Below are 22,927 nucleotides of genomic sequence, written 5' to 3' on the forward strand. Positions count from 1 at the left end.
GCTTTTTCATGTCCCCTGTATCACTGTCAATAAATTCGTCATGGTGCATCATAGAAATTACAAGGACAGCTTTATTCTTCTTGTGACAGTACAACAACAAGGGTATTGTGTGAAGCAATGTGAAGCATATTATACAATATGAAGTATAAACCCAATAATATAGACATTAAACACTGAATAATAAATAAATTATTTGTCAGAATAGAAATGGAAATGGCAACACCAATAGTGATGTGGTTGAAAATTGTCAGTCAGAGCACACAATGTGGATAAACTTATTTTTATACTCCGTAACATATTCAAACAAAGATGGTGAAATATTGACCTTTAAAGGGGACTGCACCCCCTCCCCCCCCCCCTCCTCCTCCTCTTTTCCGAAGCTATACAAATGCATATCTGTGGACAACTCGTATGGGCAACAACACAACAAAAAGGAAATCGCTGGCTGACATATGTCACCCATGCGACTATTCGAGGGTTAAACATCATAAAGAGAGAAAATAACTATGTACTTTATCTTATCATTAAAACTTAACTGATGTCTTGTGTGTGAACAGGAAGCAGTGCACCAGCACAGGGAGACTCTAGATGTGGACAATCCACGAGATTTCATTGACGTTTACCTGCGGGAGATGGATGCATCCAAGGACCCTACATTCACAGGTTAGTGAATCTTGTGTGAAAAGCACTAAACTTCATGCCTGTAAAGCCATTATCATTTTTACCATACAAACATGCTAAACAGTATTGTGCACACTTTTAAGCTGAAAACTATTCTTGGCTGTACTTCTCTGTCTTGCTCTAATGCTATTCATGTGAGTACCAGTCAAAATTGTGGCATTTTTAACAGATGCGACAGCAATCCAATGCACATCGTGCCAAAGTTAATTCTTCTCTCTTTTTCTTTCAGAGGATGGACTTGTGGCCACTGTATTCGATCTCTTTGGTGCTGGTGCGGAATCAGTGTCCAACACATTGGCATTTGCTGTGATGTACCTAGTTCTCCACCCAGATGTGCAGCAGAAACTGCACAAAGAACTGGATCTCGTTGTGGGGCAGGCCCGCAGGGTCTCTCTTGAAGACAGGCCACAGTATGTTGCATTAAGTCTATACAAAGTGGTATTCAAAAGTTCCAAAAGTATTTTAACTAAAATTATTATGTCTCACCTAGATCTTATTCTGCATCAGCTCCATCCCAACATTTCTGCTGCTCCTAAAATAGGATGTTTAGTATCCTCTGCAGTTCCACTTGTAATTCCTTCATTGTATCAAATTTTTTCCCCTTCAACTTTATTTCATCTTTGGGAAAGGAAGAACTCATATCTCACATGCAACAGTAGCAAAGTAGGTAGTTTGGCACCCAGCATGGAGTTTGAACTTGTCACCCCACCCTCACTTTGGAAATTTGGCAGCTTACGAAAATATTCTTAGATGTGGAATTACTACTGATTCCTTCTTCAAAAATATCACTATAATTGTGAACTAAACATTTTACAATCGTTGTAAATTCTGTTTCTGAGGTTTTAATCAGACTGCTGAGGCCGAAGACAGCAAAATAACGTGATATAAGTCACGTGGTTTCGCAGTGTGTGTATCAGTTTTCATAGAAATTTGTCAACTCACTTTCTGCACAGATCAATAGAGTGGTACAAGCAGTACCTTAGGTTTAAATTCACAAATTCTTGGTTGAACTCCTAAACACATTCCAGATACTGTAGCAGCATTGTCTTATATTTGTCCTCAGCTCATTGTTCTATCCAAACCATAAGACATTTAAAAAGTATTTTTGGGCCTCATGCCACACGATGTTGCAAGTTCTGTTACCCCACTGGAGCTGGTACCGGGTGCGGATCACTCCCCACACACCCCCCAGCTGTGCCACTGACACAGCTGATGCAGAACGACTATCTTCTTGTTCTTAGTCAAAATTTCCTTCTGTATGTTGTCATGCATTTTCCTGGTAGAGTGCCTAGTCATTTATACACCACTTCTGAGGACATTTTCTCCTTATGTAATTCCTGAAACATCTTAGAACATCACAGTACAACACTTAACTGATTGCCTGACCAGGAGGAAAGAACTCTTTCTGAATAATCCAAATATATATAAAAATGAAACAGATCAACAAGAACTTCATATTACTCTTGACTTGTCAAACTTTTTTTAGCCTAGGTGAAGAAGGATTCTCGAACTACAACAATTGTTGGTTGGTTTCAGGGTTACAGGGACAACCATCAAAAGAAAGTTTGGATCATTATGATGCAATTGTTTAAGTTCCCTACAGATTTCTACATGATGGTGCTTCTGGTTACCTTGACACAGTCAAGACATAAACTTCTTGTATACAGTTCTTCTGACAGACTATGTTTATAAGTCCATAACTTACTCCCAAGGTGTTGCTGAGATATTGGATGATCTTGCAGAACCAGATCAATCACTTTCTGAACACCTTCTGGTGTGATGCCAAATGGAATAATCATTGTCAGTTGATGTTCACCAATTCCTCAGACGCTTGTTACCGGTTGCAGGTCTATGTCCAACCTACAGCATTGTCTCCAAAACCTTACTTATACAAATGAAAGTGTTCTACTCCTCTGAGAGGAATTCCTTAATACTATAAAAACGCTTATTGCTGAGGAACTCCTTCAAGGCAATTTCAAAGCAGCTTCCACTTAAGCTTTTTAATTTTTTTGGAAGTTTGTTACAAAATTTGATCCCCATGTAATAGGGGCTCTTGTCTGCACTTTTTGTATCATTTCTTTCCAGGTGATAATCATCATCCCTCCTAGTATTGGACATGTGCACTTCCCTATTTAGATGATTGTACAGCTTGTATTTTAGCATCAGCTGAACAGTTCTATAAATATATAGTGATGGGAGTGTTAGTAGTTTCTTAATTTTGAAAATTGCTTTGCAGGACTCATTATATCTTAGCTTACATATGATCCTAACTGCCTTTTTTTTAAGGATGAATACCCTGTTTACATGCTAGGCAGCAGCACATCCCCATACTTCAATTCCATATGTGAGTTATGGATACACTAAAGCATAGTAGATTATACGCATTTGCTCATATTTAAGAAATTGTGACATTGTCCACATTGCATAAATTTATTTGCTTAGTTTTTGGCATAAGAAATCGATATGATGCACCCAAGAGAGATGCTGGTCTAACATTACACCAAGGAATATAATAGAGGGAAACAAGTAAAAGTACAAGTGTAGGACAGTAAATCTTTGACGAGGGCTGTTTGGTTGAATCTGGGAGTGGGGCTGAAGGTGGGGCCTTTGGATAGGACAGAGGTTTCGGATTGGGAGAGAGGTTTGGAGGAAAGGTTAACTACTGAATTAGGGTGTTGTGGTTCCAGATTGTGAGTAAAAGTACGAGTGTAGGACAGTAAATCTTTGACGAGGGCAGTAAAAGTACGAGTGTAGGACAGTAAATCTTTGACGAGGGCTGTGTATGTGCGGATGGATATGTGTGTGTGTGCGAGTGTATACCCGTCCTTTTTTCCCCCTAAGGTAAGTCTTTCCGCTCCCGGGATTGGAATGACTCCTTACCCTCTCCCTTAAAACCCACATCCTTTCGTCTTTCCCTCTCCTTCCCTCTTTCCTGACGAAGCAACCGTTGGTTGCGAAAGCTAGAATTTTGTGTATATGTTTGTGTTTGTTTGTGTGTCTATCGACCTGCCAGGGCTTTTGTTTGGTAAGTCTCATCATCTTTGTTTTTAGGTATATTACACCAAGGAAGACGGTTTGATCTTTCAATTTTATCTCTGAACCATTATTAGACACAACACTCCATTTCATTTTATCTTGTTTGTGGTGTATTTGAAGTTCCATTAGATTTGTTTTATTGATGTTTAAGTTTAAGTGATTTATTTTTGAAGTAATTCTTCAGTCCAAATAAGAAACCAGAACAATTTTGGGCCAAATCATTCTCATTGGTTCCCCAGTTAACAATGGTTGTGTCATCCGCATAGTTAAGTATCTTGCTGTTGTATTCTGTGGGCAGATCATTAACATATAGTATGAACAATAAAGGACCCAGAACTGACCTTTGGGGCACACCATACCTTACTATAGCTGGACTGGAGCTGTACTTCTTAATAATGTTGCCCACTTTGTGTGTGGCTTGTGTGACCTGATATCTGTCTTTTAGGTATGACTGTATGAGACTTTTGGCTATTCATGTGATACCATAAGTTTCCAGTTTCTCAAGTAGCAGCTTATGAGATACTTTGTCAAAGGCACGTGATAAATCTAGGAACAAACATGCCACATTTTCTTTTTCATCTAATTTCATAAGTATCGTATGTACTACATCACATATGGCAGATGATGTTGAATAGCCTTTCCTAAAACCATGTTTGGTTTCTCATAGCTCTTTTTCTTTGACTGGAAAGTTTTCTGACAGCAGTAAAATAGTCTTTTCTAATACTTTTCTTAGGATTGGAATGAAGCTAATGGGTCAGTAGTTTTCAACTTTGTCAATATTACCTTTTTTGTGCAATGGCTTGACTATTGTATATTTTAATACAGATGGAAACACACTTTTATTGAAATTTTCATTGAAAAGGTGAACCAGAAAGGTATGAGTGAATGTTTGCCTCATTTTATTGTAACGGAGGAGATTTCATCCCATCCCATAGAGAATTTGTTTTGAATTTTATTTATGATTCTCTCTACTTCAGTTGTATCTGTTTCATACATTAGCACTGATTTTTGTACCTGGTAAGGAGTTATGTTGTCATCAGTGTCAAAGGTCACACACATGTTACCTGAATTTATAAGGTTGGTATAAAAACCTTGCTGATCATATATGGATCTGAAATATTTACATTATCAGTCATTAGTTGGATATTGTTGACACTAGGCTTTGATTTTCTGCTGATTCTCTCATTTACACAGTTCCATACTGATTTGCTTATGTTATTTGAGGTAGCAATTTTTTGCTGTATAATTTGCTTTGTGTATATATTCAGTGCTTGTTTATAGGCTTTTTGACATGTTTAGTTGTTGTCTCCAGTTGATGTACCTGGAAACGTTTTATATATTATCCAAGTAATAAACATTTTCTCCTTCAGATGTTTTACTTCTGAAGGAAGTCTTATTCGGTTTTGAGAATATTTCTTTTTGAAAGTAACTGGACATGTTACATTGAAATGGGCAAGGAAAGTGTTGTAAAAGTTACTCCATTTGTCTGCAACATTTTCTGCACAATATATGTCATTCCATGTCTCAGACTGCAGTGCGGACACCAACTTCTCTAAACATTTTTCATTTATACATCTTATTTCCATCTTCTCATATGTACTTTGTGAATCGTACATATTCAGTATTTCCATTGTTTGGCAAAGATGATCAGAGAGGTGAAGGTTTATTATGTCAACTCTGCAGTTATCTAGTTTGGTGTAAAGTGATCTGTACAGCTAGAGGAGTCTTTAGTTAGTCTTGTTAGCCCATTAACTCTGTCTGACAGATTATAGCTACACAGAATATCATTTACTTTTTCATAATACTTTAAGAAATCTGTATTAAAATCACCAGTTATAACAATACCTATGTTCTTATACTTATTACATACAATTTCTATAATTTTTTCCATGTTTTGTAAGAAATTAATCACAATACTACTAGGAGATCTGTACAGACCTATAACAATCAGGGGCACTTTATTTACCAACAGCTTTATTGTTGAAATTTCAAATGTCATTTCCACACTAAGTTCTGTGATAAAATCCAGTTTTGTGACATGTAGATGGTCTTTACAATATATGGCAACTCCCCCACTTTTATGTTCTGTTCTACAGAAATTACTACTCAGAGTATAGTTGTCAAATTTAGTCATTATAATTAAAGTATTAGACAATCCATGTTCTGTAAGAATGACTACATCTGCATTTTCCTCACTTAGTGCTTGCTGTAATTGTATGCACTTTTTGCTTGGGTACTGTAACACCCATTTTGTTTCTTGTTTCTTCAGGACATTCCTCCCGAAAAACTGCCTTTTCACAACTTTGTGACGTCTTAGGTGCAGAAATGTGGACATTTTTCTGTTTAAATAGTTTACTACCCCCATCAGGATATATTAGTTTCCCTCGTTTATGATTTTGCATACATCCATATACATTTTACTTAAAGCTGCAGAGCCTAGTCTGTTCAAGTGGAAACCATCCCTCCCTAGACATTTATCATATAAAAATTTATTAGGATCAATGAATATTGCTCCAAGTCTGTTGCACTGCTCTCTCACACCACTGTTTATTTTGAAAATGTACTTTTCACTTACTGACCTCTTATTTACAATGCCGTTATTTATTATTTTCGAGGATGGATAAGCGCTTTTTGCTGAACAAATCAGGTTTCTGGCTTCATTAGTATGTTCTTATTCACTGCTATTTCAAACAGAATTTGTCCCAACATGGATGAAAATGCCTTTGTGACCTTGTCTGGCTTCCGTTGCATTGGTTCCCGCACCCTGTTTTGCTGTCGAAATGCTTGTCATATGTTTACTAAGTTGGTAAGTTCTAATTCCAGGATGAACATCAATTTCGCATTCTGGTACTACTATATTTTTTAAGAGCGAGTCGCCTATTATCAGATATTTTTTTGGTCGTATGTTTTCATCACATGTTTTTTCCACTTCAGTATCAACCTTGTTTTTCTTTTTACTATAGTTTACTGTTTTCCATTTGTATTTCAAGACTGATTTCCTGACTAGTGCTTCATTTGTCATCTTCTCATCAGATACAGAGCCTACTATTTGTTTATTGTCACAATCACATGGGTTTGGTTCTTGTTTTTTGCAGACACACGACTTTGATTCAGTTACTAGATTGGTATTTCCATCTACATCTACATGGACACTCTGCAAATCACATTCAAGTGCCTGGCAGAGGGTTCATCGAACCACCTTCACAGTTCTCTATTATTCCAATCTCGTATAGTGCGCAGAAAGAATGAACACCTATATCTTTCTGTATGAGCTTTGATTTCCCTTATTTTATCATGGTGATCGTTCCTCCCTATGTAGGTCAGCGTCAACAAAATATTTTCGCATTCGGAGGAGAAAGTTGGTAATTGGATTTTCGTGAGAAGATTCTGATGCAATGAAAAATGCCTTTCTTTTAATGATTTCCAGCACAAATCCTGTATCATTTCTGTGACAGTCTTTCCCATATTTCATGATAATACAAAACGTGCTGCCTTTCTTTGAACTTTTTTGATGTGCTCCATCAGTTCTATCTGGTAAGGATCCCACACTGCACAGCAGAATTCTAAAAGAGGATGGACAAGCATAGTGTAGGCAGTCTCCTTAGTAGGTCTGTTACATTTTCTAAGTGTCCTGCCAATATACTGGATGACAACAAAGGCATGTGCATTTCATGGGTAGTGTACAGGAAGAACCACTTAGCTGGAGAACATAGAAGAAGATGATAAGGACTTGGTAGCATTTTCTGGGGATTCTACTTTTAAACCATTCCTTGAATAGACAATGTACTCTATGAATAAACAATTTACAGTAAAATATTAGGTATTTAATAGATGATTAATGCACTGCAAATTTACTTACACTGCAGTGATTAAACTGTGGGCAGATTCATTAAACAAACATTGTTATTGTAGATAATTTAGTTAAATTATCTAATTAAAGTGGTCATTAAATTTCATTCATCTATGTAATGTATTGTGAGAAATAGGCTCGGGGTTCCATTATTCTTTATTATGCTATTGGCAGTAAGTTGGTGTAAATAGTAAGGTAAGGTAAGGTACGACAAAGTTCCTCATCCTGGCATAAGGCGGGTGGATCATGTGTGACTGACTGCAATGTCTTCCCCTGCCAGTGATGTCACTGGATGGAGTATGGAGGGACATGAAGCCAACACATGACTCTTTTGGTCATTGTGGGGTTTCTGGACTTTGGAACTGCTATTATTCTTAAACAGCTCCTCAATTGACCTCACAAGTCTGACTGCACCCCATCCCAGTTCTTCCAACAAGGAAAAATCCTTAGCACTACCAGGAATTGAATTGAGATCTCCTGTGTAGCAGTCAGCCACACTGACTACTCAGCTACAGAGGCAGACAGTGGAAACAGTACCAAGCACAAATCACCTAAGAGTAACCGTCCAGAGTGATGTCAGCTGCCAAACATCATAAGCTGGCTTGTGGACTATAGATGATGATGTAGACATTGTTAATATTTTGTGCATAACGATTTATAGTTTCACAATGGTCATAATGTGAGTGAAAGCATACAAAGGTTAATGCCCACATATAAGTTTCAGTTCAGTACCTTAATTTAAGTATTAACTGTGTTTTTCTTACTTGTCACTTCTCCTTCCGTGTGTTTTTGCTTTTAGGAAGCTTTAATTGTCGAGTGCTAGTAATAGTGTTCCATATATTTCGTGTTTGTTTTGAATACAGTCAGAGAGAGTCCCTTTAGTCAACCATAGTGCCAGTAGTGCTAGTGTTTGTTTTCAATGCAGTCCAGAGACAGGTAGTGCTATTTTCATTGTTTTCTACAAGAAGTGGCTAGCAACCACAGTTTAGTCAACAATCAGCCACCTTTAGTGAATTAGCAGTCTAGTTAAAAGTTGATTAACTCTCTACAGTAAATTGAGATCTTAGGATGGATAGGATGTGTGACTGCTGTGTACGGACGCAGGAGGAGCTGGCCACTGTTCGCGAACAGCTGAACGTGTTGATGGCCGCGGTCAGCCGTCTTCAGGCTACTGCCTAGGAGTGTAGCGGCAGTGGGGAGTCTGGTGTGTTGCATGGTACACCCCAGATGTTACATGCTTCACCCACTGTCCCTGCTGTCGAGACATCTTCGCGGGTACCGGGCGCAGTTGGGCCACCCTCTCCCCAAGGGGAGTGGTGGGTTCAGCGGCGTTTGCGGCGCACGAGAAGGAGGGTAAATGTGGAGGCTGGCCGTGTGGCATCGCCCGCTCTGCCTGAGTGGACATGTGGCCGCTCCTTCAGCAAGGTCCGAGCAGGCACACGGGGGGAGGGGTTTATTAGTTATTGGGAGCTCCAACGTTAGGCGGGTGATGGAGCCCCTTAGGGAAATAGCGGAAAGGTTGGGGAAGAAGGCCAGTGTCCACTCTGCCTGTTTGCCGGGGGGTCTCATCTGAGATGTGGAGGAGGCCCTGCCAGCGGCGATAGAGAGCACTGGGTGCACCTGACTCCAAATTGTTGCTCATGTCGGCACCAATGACTCCTGCCGTCTGGGTTCAGAGGGGTGGAATCAGATCTAACTATTTGTAGTATCGTTCCCAGAACCGATCGCGGTCCTCTGGTTTGGAGCCAAGTGGAAGGCTTAAACCAGAGGCTCAGACGATTCTGCAGTGATCTGGGGTGCAAATTTCTCGACCTCCGCTATGGGGTGGAGAAATGTAGGGTCCCCCTGAATAGGTCACTACACGCCGGAATTGGCTACAAGGGTAGCGGAGTACGTGTGGAGTGCACATGGGGGTTTTTTAGGTTAGAGAATTCCCTCCCTACACCCGAGAAGATGCCTCCTGAGATGCGGCAAGGTAGGAGTAGGCAAAATGCAACAGGGAATAACAATATTAATGTGCTAATAGTAAACTGCAGGAGCGTCTATAGAAAGGTCCCAGAACTGCTCTCATTAATAAACGGTCACAACGCCCATATAGTACTAGGAACAGAAAGTTGGCTGAAACCAGACGTAAACAGTAATGAAATCCTAAACTCAGATTGGAATGTATACCGCAGAGACAGGCTGGACAGTAAAGGGGGAGGCGTGTTTATAGTGATAAGAAGTGCAATAGTACCGAAGGAAATTGACAGAGATCTGAAATGTGAAATAATTTGGGTGAAGGTCACAGTTAAAGCAGGCTCAGACATGGTAATTGGATGTCTCTATAGGCCCCCTGGCTCAGCAGCTGTTGTGGCTGAGCACCTGAAGGATAATATGGAAAATATTTTGAGTAGATTTCCCCACCATGTTATAGTTCTGGGTGGAGATTTTAACTTGCCAGATATAGACTGGGAGACTCAAACGTTCATAACAGGTGGCAGGGACAAAGAATCCAGTGAATTTTTTTTAAGTTCTTTATCTGAAAACTACCTTGAGCAGTTAAACAGAGAACTGACTCGTGGTGATAACATATTAGACCTTCTGGTGACAAACAGACCCGAACTATTTGAAACAGTTAACGCAGAACAGGGAATCAGCGATCATAAAGCAGTTACTGCATCGATGATTTCAGCCATAAATAGAAATATTAAAAAAGGTAGGAAGATTTTTCTGTTTAGCAAAAGTGACAAAAAGCAGATTACAGAGTACCTGATGGCTCAACACAAAAGTTTTGTCTCAAGTACAGATAGTGTTGAGGATCAGTGGACAAAGTTCAAAACCATCGTACAATATGTGTTAGATGAGTATGTGCCAAGCAAGATCATAAGAGATGGAAAAGAGCCACCGTGGTACAACAACCGAGTTAGAAAACTGCTGCGGAAGCAAAGGGAACTTCACAGCAAACATAAACATAGCCAAAGCCTTGCAGACAAACAAAAATTACGTGAAGCAAAATGTAGTGTGAGGAGGGCTATGCGAGAGGCGTTCAATGAATTTGAAAGTAAAGTTCTATGTACTGACTTGGCAGAAAATCCTAAGAAATTTTGGTCTTATGTCAAAGCAGTAGGTGGATCAAAACAAAATGTCCAGACACTCTGTGACCAAAATGGTACTGAAACGGAGGATGACAGACTAAAGGCCGAAATACTAAATTTTTTTTCCAAAGCTGTTTCACAGAGGAAGACTGCACTGTAGTTCCTTCTCTAGATTGTCGCACAGATGACAAAATGGTAGATATCGAAATAGACGACAGAGAGATAGATAAGCAATTAAAATCGCTCAAAAGAGGAAAGGCCACTGGACCTAATGGGATACCAGTTTGATTTTACACAGAGTACGCGAAGGAACTTCCCCTCCTTCTTGCAGCGGTGTACCGTAGGTCTCTAGAAGAGCGTAGCTTTCCAAAGGATTGGAAAAGGGCACAGGTCATCCCCGTTTTCAAGAAGGGCTGTCCAACAGATGTGCAGAACTATAGACCTATATCTCTAACATCGATCGGTTGTAGAATTTTGGAGCACGAGCTATGTTGGAGTATAGTGACTTTTCTGGAGACTAGAAATCTACTCTGTAGCAATCAGCATGGGTTTCGAAATAGACGGTCGTGTGAAACCCAGCTCGCGCTATTCGTCCACGAGACTCAGAGGGCCATAGACACGGGTTCACAGGTAGATGCCATGTTTCTTGACTTCCGCAAGGCGTTCGATGCAGTTCCCCACAGTCGTTTAATGAGCAAAGTAATAGCATATGGACTATCAGACCAATTGTGTGATTGGATTGAAGAGTTCCTAGATAACAGAACGCAGCATGTCATTCTCAATGGAGAGAAGTCTTCCGAAGTAAGAGCGATTTCAGGTGTTCCGCAGGGGAGTGTCATAGGACCGTTGCTATTCACAATATACATAAATGACATTGTGGATGACATCAGAAGTTCACTGAGGCCTTTTGCAGATGATGCTGTGGTGTATCGAGAGGTTGTAACAATGGAAAATTGTACTGAAATGCAGGAGGATCTGCAGCGAATTGACGCATGGTGCAGGGAATGGCAATTCAATCTCAATGTAGACAAGTGTACTGTGCTGTGAATACATAGAATAATAGATCCCTTATCATTTAGCTACAAAATAGCAGGTCAGCAACTGGAAGCAGTTAATTCCATAAATTATCTGGGAGTACGCATTAGGAGTGATTTAAAATGGAATGATCATATAAAGTTGATCGTCGGTAAAGCAGATGCCAGACTGAGATTAATTGGAAGAATCCTAAGGAAATGCAATCTGAAAACAAAGGAAGTAGGCTACAGTACGCTTGTTCGCCCATTGCTTGAATACTGCTCAGCAGTGTGGGATCCGTACCAGATAGGGTTGATAGAAGAGATAGAGAAGATCCAATGGAGAGCAGCACGCTTCGTTACAGGATCATTTAGTAATCGTGAAAGCATTACGGAGATGATAGATAAACTCCAGTGGAAGACTCTGCACGAGAGACGCTCAGTAGCTCAGTACGGGATTTTGTTAAAGTGTCGAGAACATACCATCAACGAAGAGTCAAGCAGTATATTGCTCCCTCCTACGGATATCTTGCAAAGAGACCATGAGGATAAAATCAGAGAGATTAGAGCCCACGCAGAAGCATACCGACAATCCTTCTTTCCACGAACAATATGAGACTGGAATAGAAGGGCAAACCGATACAGGTACTCAGAGTACCCTCCGCCACACACCGTCAGGTGGCTTGCGGAGTATGGATGTAGATGTAGATGTAGATTATTGCCTTTCTGTTGTGAACAATAATTTTAAAAGGGACTAATATTCCATGGAACTTTCAGTTTCAAATTTCAATGGCGTGATTATTTGTGCTCATCCTTCAGAAATAGTGTCCTCTCACCTTGTGGTGAATTTCTTCTTTTGCAGTCTGGTCCACACACCTTCCCTGTTAAAAACAAATGATGTTTTTCTACTGGAAAAGCAACAGCATTACACTAACCAGTGGATGCAGTAAATGTTTTTCAGTACCATATTAACTAAAGGTAGTTTGAGAGTGAAAACTTGGATATATTGGCATTTGATTGATATAAAAACACTGTCAAGTCCATGCTGATTTTAAGTTCTAGTTTCAATACACACACAGTCACTCATAACAGCCGGATTATGGTATTGAACCTAATACTGGAAAGGATTACAAAATAAATTATCTGTGACAAAACGTTCACTCAAGTATTGCATAATTTTACAACTACAAATGTTCATTTTGTGGTCACAGCTTGTATAATATGCCATGAGGATATTGGTTATTCAAAAGTCACTGTTTACATATTAACATCGGAATTTCACATGTTCATCTTTTTCATGCGTTGATGTCCACTTTACTGCACTTCATGATCAAATTTTAACCATTATTCTGTAAAATTTTCACATCTGCTCAAAGCTCTTTATATCCATGTCACAAGACAATTCGCGTGAACATACTGTCCTCTGATTGACTGATATACATCGTGACCAATCTAATATTGGTATTAAACTGTACAAGCCTGTGTCTTTCAATTTTAACCAATTGCAAATTAATATCTTTTATGAATAATTTATCTATGGGACAAATTTATAAAATCTACAAATACCAAAATAATTCCCTCTTTAAATAACAAAATTATCATAAAATGTATCTTGTTTTCTCAGTCCATCAACTGGCTAGTTGCACACATAATTTCCCCTGAGTATGATTCACTCTCTCAGTACACAGTTCTCTATTCAAGGCACTGTGCCATAGAGTGTGTTACATTAGTTTAACCCTGTTAGTTATATTGAAATGGAGCAACAATACAGATGTGCATAGTAGTGGCAAACAACGTAGTGTTAATTAGTGTTGCACATGAACTACAGTAAATCCCGCTACTCTAAATTCGATCTAATTACTTTAGGTAGAAACTTAGTCAAAATCTTACACTAAACTGATATAGTGAAGTGCTGTATAAAGTAGAGGAGGAAGTTTTGCTTATTAGTACAAATGTTTCTTGCAGGTTACCATATCTGGAAGCTGTGATAACTGAGGTTTCCCGCATAAACACAATTGCACCCTTGTGTCCGCCACATGCTGCTCTCAAGGACACAACCCTCTGTGGATACAACATTCCCCAGGTAAAACAAAATTCTAAATCAGCACATAGAGTAATGAAGACCACAGACAGGTACTGGACTACATTAATATTTCATAGCACAGCACCATGCTCCCCGTATTTCTTGTACTGTTTGAATTGTATATCGATACAGCATCTTGTAGAGTATATCGTCAGCTAAACCTGGAATACAGCAGTAATCCATCACAAGATGCAGTATGCACTGAGTATGTGTCTGGCTCTTCATGACAAAGTAATGATTCACTTAAGTAGTAGCCAACAGAATAGATTTGCAGTGTATTCTCCCAATCCACATTTGCAGTAATTTAATATTCACATAATAAAAAAAATTGGAAAGATACAGCATGGTTTAAAATTATAATAAATAATTCATAGAGCAGGTATTAAACATCAATAGACAATCACACATGAAAACATTGAGGAGAGCACAGAAATGTGACAAGCAGTTTCTGAAATACTCGGTGTCATCAGTATTGGCTACACGGAAGTATCTGGGATTTATCCTCATTGCTATATGCCCTTCTCACATCTAGTGTCAGTCTGCTGCAGTGCCAGAATGCCTGTTTTGTGTTCTAGGAGGATCTTAGATATCACTTTTCTTGCATTCATTTTGTGTTTACTTGATGGATTTTCAGTGTTAATTCTCTGATTCTTAGAAAAATCCTTTAGTTACTTAACCATTTTTAGAATAAACTTCAAAGTTCATGAAACTTACCACACAAAGGAATTAAACAACTTGTACAAGAAGTTCACCAACTCAAAAAAATCCTCTTGGTTTTCAAGCTGCGTTATTTGATTTATAACTCTCGATCTTTTCGCAACTGTCACCATCATTATCTTCAGTAATTAAAATTACTGACTGCTAAGAATGGTAAATGGGTTAATAACTCTTGAAGATGATGACAGAGACAGCTGCTCAAGAATTTTAGCTCAGCTGGTATGGCTCGAAATTTAAAGGACTTTATTCAGTTGTGCCTCTGCAAAAGACTCCAAGGTTATTTCACTATACAGTTGAACTCAAAGCCAACGTTGGTAAACAAGTGGGCTGTGTCCATCCACACACTCAACTGGCATATCATATGATGAGGTAAAATTTTTGCCCATCTGTGGATTGAAGTACAATGTGTCTTCAAAATATCAGGCAGGCACTTTAGACAGAACATTAGCTTTCAGTATTTATGTACCTCACCTGAATCAAGAAACATGAGTCTAAAGTAAAATAATTTAGCTACTAAATATTAACACATAATAACAGATAATTTCAACACAAATTCTCATGGACACAGAATTCTTCGGATCTGAAACACAACAAAAATCGATAGTAAGCCCTTAGCTGAATCTTCCCCAAAGAATAATTCACCAGAAGTTCTTCGAGATCAATGGCACCTTTGGTGGCTATTAGGAATTATTAGATATTTATACATTATTTCAGGTAATAAGAAGTTTCCTGATGCCAAAAGCCAGAGCAGTGAGAACTGTGGCTGGGTGGTTTCAGTGACTAGGGACATGGTATTTTTTTCTGGCAGCCAAGTGGCATGACTGCATTGCCCTTCCAATTTTACCACCACCTGAAGTGAGGATGTGTGGCTTATGCTTTCAATGGTCTCACAGTCCAAAAGTGGCAGAAGAAATGTTAGACACAGCTATGTGTGTCATGCAGCGAGATAACTACAGTCTTGTGTTAACCCCTTTAAGAAGCTTGAAGGAATCATCTTGTGAGCATATCGCTCTATGCTCAATCAGTTTTTCTTTTTTCCGCACATGTGTTAAGAAAGAGGCAGAAATACATTAAATAAAAAATGATAAGTTGAGGTACTAAATAGTCACAATTAAAACAGGCATCACCATCATTCTGGACAATAACTACATAAGTACAGAAGACAAAACTGAGGCACAGAAGTAGAATTCAAAGAAACTGTCAGCCTCTTGTATCAGGAAACCCATGCCATTCAGTACTCATACAAGTGTTAACTGAAAATGATCTGACAATTGCTGTGAAAAGCTAAACGCAAAGACGTCTGTGGGTCATGCTCATATGTCATGCTGTCTAATGGAGTAGGTGGCTGCAAAAATATTACATGGCAATGTTGGGCCTTCCGAGGCCTGTTTAGTGCAGTTTTTTCTCTCAGTATTTTCTCATCAACTGAAATTAAGCAAGGTGATTCATGTGTCTAAGAAGAAATAGTGCTATTCATAATAATTAGTTATCAGTATCTCTAGTAGAATATTTATTAAAAAAATATTACAAATGCACTTGTTCAGTAGAGTAATTACTTTCTTGGAAAATCAAAACAAAATAATAACACTCGTAGGTACCAAAAATGGTAACTAACAGGAACAGCTATTAAAGGTTCAATAGAATTTTTCATCCTGGGCTTAGATAAAAGAAATACAGGTACAGTTACTTGGATCACATATTATTTTACTTTGATATCTAGTATCCTACCTTCATTATATTTTGGAAATTGAAAGTGTCAAAGATACATGCGACACAGACCACTCAGCATGAGACATTTGGAAAATTTTATGGCAAAAGCAACACGTAATATGACTTCCATATCTGTATCTATATATAATAACACACACAAAGTTCTGGTTGAGAAAAACGAATTATTTAGGACTAAAGACATGACTCACCGAAAGGCAGAAGTGCTGCATTGTCAACAGATACACAAACAAAAGGTACAGAGGTTTGCATTGCTAGCTTTCAGAATGAAATTCCTTTTCAAGCTGTAGGAGAAACAAGTGCCCATCTGCATAGCTCAGAAAAGCTGGTGGTGGTGGTGGGGAGGATCCAGATGGCAGAGGAGGTGAAGCAGCCACTGAAATCTCACATGTTGTGCTCTGCTGCATGTTGTGCCACTGGGCGGACCACTTTGTTTTTGGCAACAGCCTGACATTGGCCACTCATTCTGATTGACAGCTGGTTGGTTGTCATACCAATGCAAAATGCTGTGCAGTGGTTGCAGGAGAGCTGGTATATAACATGGCTGCTTTCACAGTTGGTCTGGCCTCTGATGGGGTAGGACAAGCCGGTGACAGGACTGGAGTAGGACATACTCGGTGGGTGGATAGTGCAGGTCTTGCATCTGGAGCTTCCCGAAGGGTATGATTTCTGTAGCGGGGAATTGGGGGTGGGAATGACATATGGATGGACTAAGATATTGGGGAGGTTGGGCGGGTGGTGGAACACCACTTTGTGAGGGGATGGAAGTATGTTGGGTAGGATGTTCCTCATTTCAGGGCATGATGATAAATAATCAGAGTCCTGATGAGGACATGGTTCAGTCATTCCCAAGTGGTATTGGGTGACAAGGGGGCACTTCTTTTTGGTTGGTTCTTGGGATGGATGTGAGGATCATATGTGTGTGTGTGTGTGTATGTGTGGAAATATGGCATGGGAGATCTGTTTGTGTATTAGGTCTGGATGGTATAGCCTGTCTGTGAAGGCCTTTGTGAGGACCACAGGGAGGATCTTGAGGGAGTTCTCATTGTTGCAGATGTGTCTGCCATGGGTGGCCAGGCTGTATGGGTGGGGTTTGTTGGTATGGAGTGGGTGGCAGCTGGCAAAGTGCAGTTACTGTTGGTGATTGGTGGGTTTGATGTGGACTAGGGTGGGGATGGAGTATTCTTCGATGAGGAAATCAACACCTTGGAAGGTGGTACAGTGGGTGGAGGAGGACCAGGTGGAATGGATGGGAGAGGAGGTGTTGAGATTTTGGAGGAATGAGGATAAGGTGTCCTGGCCTTGTGTCCATATTATAAAGATATCATCAATAAACATGAACTAGACCAGGGGTTTGGTGTTTTGGGAAGCTAGAAATATTTCCTTTAGGTGGTCGATGAAGAGGTTGGCATAGGTGAGTGCCTATGACTGTGCCACAAATTTGTTTGTGAAGTAGTTATGAGTTAGAATGTAGGCAAAAGAGTCTTTCCTTCTCATCCTGTCCAGTAAGTCTCCTCTGATCTGGGGTTCTAGATGACTCTTCTCAACTCTAACCCTTTTCCTAAACCCCTCTTCCTTCCTCTTCAACCCTTCTGCTAGAAGAAGGAGCCACTGGCTCTGAAAGCTTGCATACATAAAACCTTTTTTTATATGCGTGTTCTGCTGATGCCACTTGGTGAGAATATTTTTTTTTTATCTATCCAGTTACATTAACTGTCAAAAATTGTTTATTTTCTTTGTTATATAAATACCCACTGTAACACTAGGAAGTCTGGTCAGAGACCACGATGTACATTATAATATCAAGTTAATAGTAAGTGTAAGTTGTTATTACATTAAGGCAATATGATTTTGTCTGCACAAAGATCAATTTTTTTTCCTTATTTTTTAAATGGTGAGTTTTGATACAGGTCCTGAATTCTGTGCTATCTTGTACAAGCACTAGACAGCTACACTTTGCACCATTAGACCTGCAGAAATCTTCTTGGTGATATAATTAGAAAAACTGGAGAACAGCATCTTTATGTTTTTAAGCCAGATCTCAGAGAAATAAATAACATTAATACTGAATATACCCTGACAAGAATGCTTCAACAACACACTCTTCATTATTTATTGACTGGATATTTTGATAACAGATAATGAAAACTAGGTCTGACTTATTGTGAAAAGATACTTTACATTCAGTGAAATTTATTTATTTATTTCTTTTGCATGTCGGATATGTATTTCTGCTTTGATGTATCATTTCTAGCAAACCTACATTCACCTCATTTAGTGTCAGTTATGATTTACTGAATTTGTTATTTACATGTGTTCTCAATGTTGGCACCTGTTTCTTCATGTTCTAATTAAAGAGGTTGGCAAAAGAAAGTGTTAAATGACTAGAACGTATTTTGAGGTATTGCATGTTACAAGCCAGATTAAACTCAATGAAAAGAAGATGAATACATTAACACAGAATCATTTACAGTGAGGTGACAAAAGTAAAGGGATACCCCTAATATCATGTTGAACCTCCTTTAGCCTGGCGTAGAGCAGCAACTTGAAATGGCAGGGACTCAACAAAAAGCCATCGGAAGTCCCTTGCAGAAATCTTGAGCCATGCTGCCTTTACAGCCATCCATAATTGTGAAAGTGTTACTGGCACAGGATTTTGTGCATGAAATGACTTCTCAATTATGTTTGATGGGATTCATGTTGGACAATCTGCCCAGAATATTCTTCAAACCAAACATGAACAATTGTGGCCTGGTGATATGACATCTTTGTTTGGGAACATGAACATGAATGGCTGCAAATGGTCTCCAAGTAGCCAAACATTGTTGTTGTTGCTGTTGTTGTGGTCTTCAGTCCTGAGACTGGTTTGATGCAGCTCTCCATGCTACTCTATCCTGTGCAAGCTTCTTCATCTCCCAGTACATACTGCAGCCCACATCCTTCTGAATCTGCTTACTGTATTCATCTCTTGGTCTCCCTCTATGATTTTTACCCTCCACGCTGCCCTCCAATACTAAATTGGTGATCCCTTGGTGCCTCAGAACATGTCCTACCCTTCTTCTAGTCAAGTTGTGCCACAAATTTCTCTTCTCCCCAATCCTATTCAATACCTCCTCATTAGTTATGTGATTTACCCATTTAATCTTCAGCATTCTTCTGTAGCACCACATTTCGAAAGCTTCTATTCTCTTCTTGTCTAAACTATTTATCGTCCACGTTTCACTTCCATACATGGCTACACTCCATACAAATACTTTCAGAAACGACTTCCTGACATTTAAATCTATACTCGATGTTAACAAATTTTTCTTCTTCAGAAACACTTTCATTGCCATTGCCAGTCTACATTTTATATCCTCTCTACTTTGACCATCATCAGTTATTTTGCTCCCCAAGTAGCAAAACTCCTTTACTACTTTAAGTGTCTCATTTCCTAATATAATTCTCTCAGCATCACTCGACTTAATTTGACTACATTCTATTATCCTCGTTTTGCTTTTGTTGATGTCCATCTTATATCCTCCCTTCAAGACACTGTCCATTCTGTTCAATTGCTCTTCCAAGTCCTTTGCTGTCGCTGACAGAATTACAATGTCATTGGCGAACCTCACAGTTTTTATTTCTTCTGCATAGATTTTAATACCTACTCCGAATTTTTCTTTTGTTTCCTTTACTGCTTCCTCAATATACAGATTTAATAACATCAGGGAGAGGCCACAACCCTGTCTCACTCCCTTCCCAGCCACTGCTTCCCTTTCATGTCCCTCGACTCTTATAACTGCCATCTGTTTTCTATACAAATTGTAAATAGCCTTTCGCTCCCTGTATTTTACTCCTGCCACCTTCAGAATTTGAAAGAGAGTATTCCATTCAACATTTTCAAAAGCTTTCTCCAGGTCTACAAATGCTAGAAACATAGGTTTGCCTTTTCTTAATCTATCTTCTAAGATAAGTCGTAGGGTAAGTATTGCCTCACGTGTTCCCATATTTCTAAGGAATCCAAACTGATCTTCTCCGAGGTTGGCTTCTACCAGTTTTTCCATTCATCTCTAAAGAATTTGGGTTAGTATTTTGCAGCTGTGACTTATTAAACTGATTGTTCAGTAATTTTCACATCTGTCAACGCCTGCTTTCTTTGGGATTGGAATTCACCCTTTCCAATCAGTGATCAGCTCAGTTGAAGATCAATGGGATCTGTGCCACACTTGAACGCTATGATCAGCTTTTACCAACTGAAATTGGGACTCATGTAATCGCATCACGGTTTTCCAGTTTTCTAGGATCCAACTGATATGGTCACGAGCCCAAGAGAGGTACTGCATGTGACGTCGTGCAGTTAGCAAAGGCACTCTCTTCGGTTGTCTACTGCCATAGCACATTACTGCCAGATTCTGCCACACTGTCATAATGGATACATTTGTCAAACATCCCACATTGATTTCTACAGCTATTTCATGCAGTGTTGCTTTCTGTTAGCGCTGACAACATTACAATAATGCCACTGGTCTTGATTGTTAAGTGAACGCAGTCAGCAACTGCGTTGTCCATGGCGGGAGTTAGTGCCTGAAATCTGGTATTCTCAGCACACTATTGACATAGTGAATCTCAGAATACTGAATTCCAACAATTTCTGGACCTGTATAAATGCATATCACTATCCCATGACTTGTCACCTGAATGTATATGGTACACAGTGCTTTCTAGTGATCAGAGGGCTATACCACTTACCATCATGCAGCACGTTCAAAAGCACTCTGATAAAGTGAACGGGTTGTATCTTACCAAATTCAGAATTAGATCTTTATTCTACAGACCCCTTCAGTTAATAGAGAAAGTCATAGAGCGATATGTATGGAAAACATACTTATCATCTCTAAGGATGCAAGGAGGTGCACTGTCGATGGACTGTGTGTTTTGGACACCCTGATTCTTTTATTTTCATTTGGTCATACCCACCCATTTATTCACTATTGACTTATGATGATTGAGAAGTGACATAACAGAGTTCAGTAGAATGGTAGTTCAGTCACAGTATACTGCTGGCTAGTGAGTTAGACAATGCTGTCCACCAGCTTATTGCCACACGCGCAAATGGCTCGGCACCCAGTAGAAAAATACTTCCTCTTTCTATCTCTGCAGAAGGTGAAAGATTCCTGAATAGGTTGGCATGTTCCATTTGTTGCAAATGGAGTGTGTTGAATGAATCTGAACTAGTTGCTATGAGCATGCTATTTCATGAAGCACAGTGCATTCTGTCATATGATTATGCAAGATAAATCAAAACTTCAATCAGTAGTCAAATTCAAAAAGGACAATGAGCAGTTATCTGGAGCGTGTATCACCAACCGTCACAGGTATCACTAAGCTTTCAATGTCGACAGGACATTAAACCCAATCTTCCTTCCTTCGATCACTAAGGTTATGGCCAAGAGCTTGTAGCATTTATTATCTACAACTTATTTGCGGAAACCTTGAAACCTCACAAATTTAAGAAAAAGGGGCTCATGATTAACTTTTTACTTTGTTTCAGGGAACATGGCTCTTCATCAGCTTGTGGAGCATCATGCATGACCGGGAACATTGGGGAGATCCAGATGTGTTCCGGCCAGAGCGTTTCATTGACAAGGAGACTGGCAAATTTGTACGAGACCCTTTCTTCATCAATTTTGGCACTGGTTCAAGAGTTTGTCTTGGCATGGCACTTGCCAAGAATAATTTGTTCCTTTTCTTGGCAAGTCTCCTTCAGGACTTCACTATTTCTTTGCCTCCAGATGAACCTAAGCCATCTACACTTGCATTGCCTGGGTTTACTACAGCACCCAAGCCCTTCAGGGCACACTTTTCAACAAGGTGATATTTGAAAAGTAATGTCTGGAAAAAGAAGTGTAGTGTATTGAATGCATTTCTGTAAATGTATTTACTTGTATGAAAATATGCTTTTCATTTAGCAACAGCCTGTTCCTGTAAATGTTCTGAACTTCTTGTCTAACATCATATGTTTTTGTATAAATATATTTACTTTTATAAAAACATAATTCTCGCTAACAGAGCAGTGTGTCAGTTTTTACCCTGAACTTCTTGTTTAGCATGGCAATATGTGAAAACATTGTTTGATCATAGACCATTCATTGTTTGTAAACTCACAGGGTTGGCAATATCTTCACAAGTATGCAAAGTTGTGCTGAAAGAAGTAGTGTATTTATAATTTTGATTTGAAACACTCCCTAAACTAGGGCAGTATTGTGCACTTAATTGATAAACAGGAAATTCAGTGAACTTGAAAACCATGGCCGTTTGCTGTCACATAGGAGCTAAATGAATGCTACAAATTCACAGCAACTTCATTTGTGTCTTCAATATTTGGATTGTGTTAAGTAGAAAAGAGAGAAAAAGCCTTTCCATTATATCTACAGATAAAACAGCAATAACTAAATGAGGTAATTTTCAGTGCAATAGACATTTTACATCCACCTCCTCCTTTCAAAATTCGTGAAATTTTTATATGTACCACCAAAAAGCTGCCATAAAACTTTATTTTGCAGTACTACACACTTTTTTTTCATCATATTGCAGACTGCTGTGTCGACACAAGCATAAATTGGTATTACTTTTTGTGTTAAAATGACACTCTCATTGCATTTTACTGATATTAATTTACATGGTTGAAATGCCAGTACTGCACATCTAGCCTGGTCAGGTAAAATACAAGAACACCTCCTAGAATAGAAATTTCACTTTTCTA

At 39.1% G+C, this 22,927-nt stretch overlaps 1 protein-coding gene across 1 annotated transcript in view; it reads left to right on the forward strand.

Moving 5' to 3' along the window:
- LOC124798014 (methyl farnesoate epoxidase-like) overlaps positions 1–22,230 on the forward strand; it is a 219,441-nt gene extending 197,211 nt beyond the window's left edge. The window contains exons 6-9 of the mRNA XM_047261211.1: positions 558–663; positions 911–1,091; positions 13,623–13,740; positions 21,716–22,230. Of these exons, the coding sequence (XP_047117167.1) occupies positions 558–663; positions 911–1,091; positions 13,623–13,740; positions 21,716–22,039 (729 nt within the window). The 3' untranslated portion in view covers positions 22,040–22,230. The remainder of the gene's footprint in view (positions 1–557; positions 664–910; positions 1,092–13,622; positions 13,741–21,715) is intronic.
- Positions 22,231–22,927: the final 697 nt, after the last annotated feature.

Source organism: Schistocerca piceifrons, chromosome 5 (assembly GCF_021461385.2).
Source record: "Schistocerca piceifrons isolate TAMUIC-IGC-003096 chromosome 5, iqSchPice1.1, whole genome shotgun sequence".
Classification (NCBI taxonomy): domain Eukaryota; kingdom Metazoa; phylum Arthropoda; class Insecta; order Orthoptera; family Acrididae; genus Schistocerca; species Schistocerca piceifrons.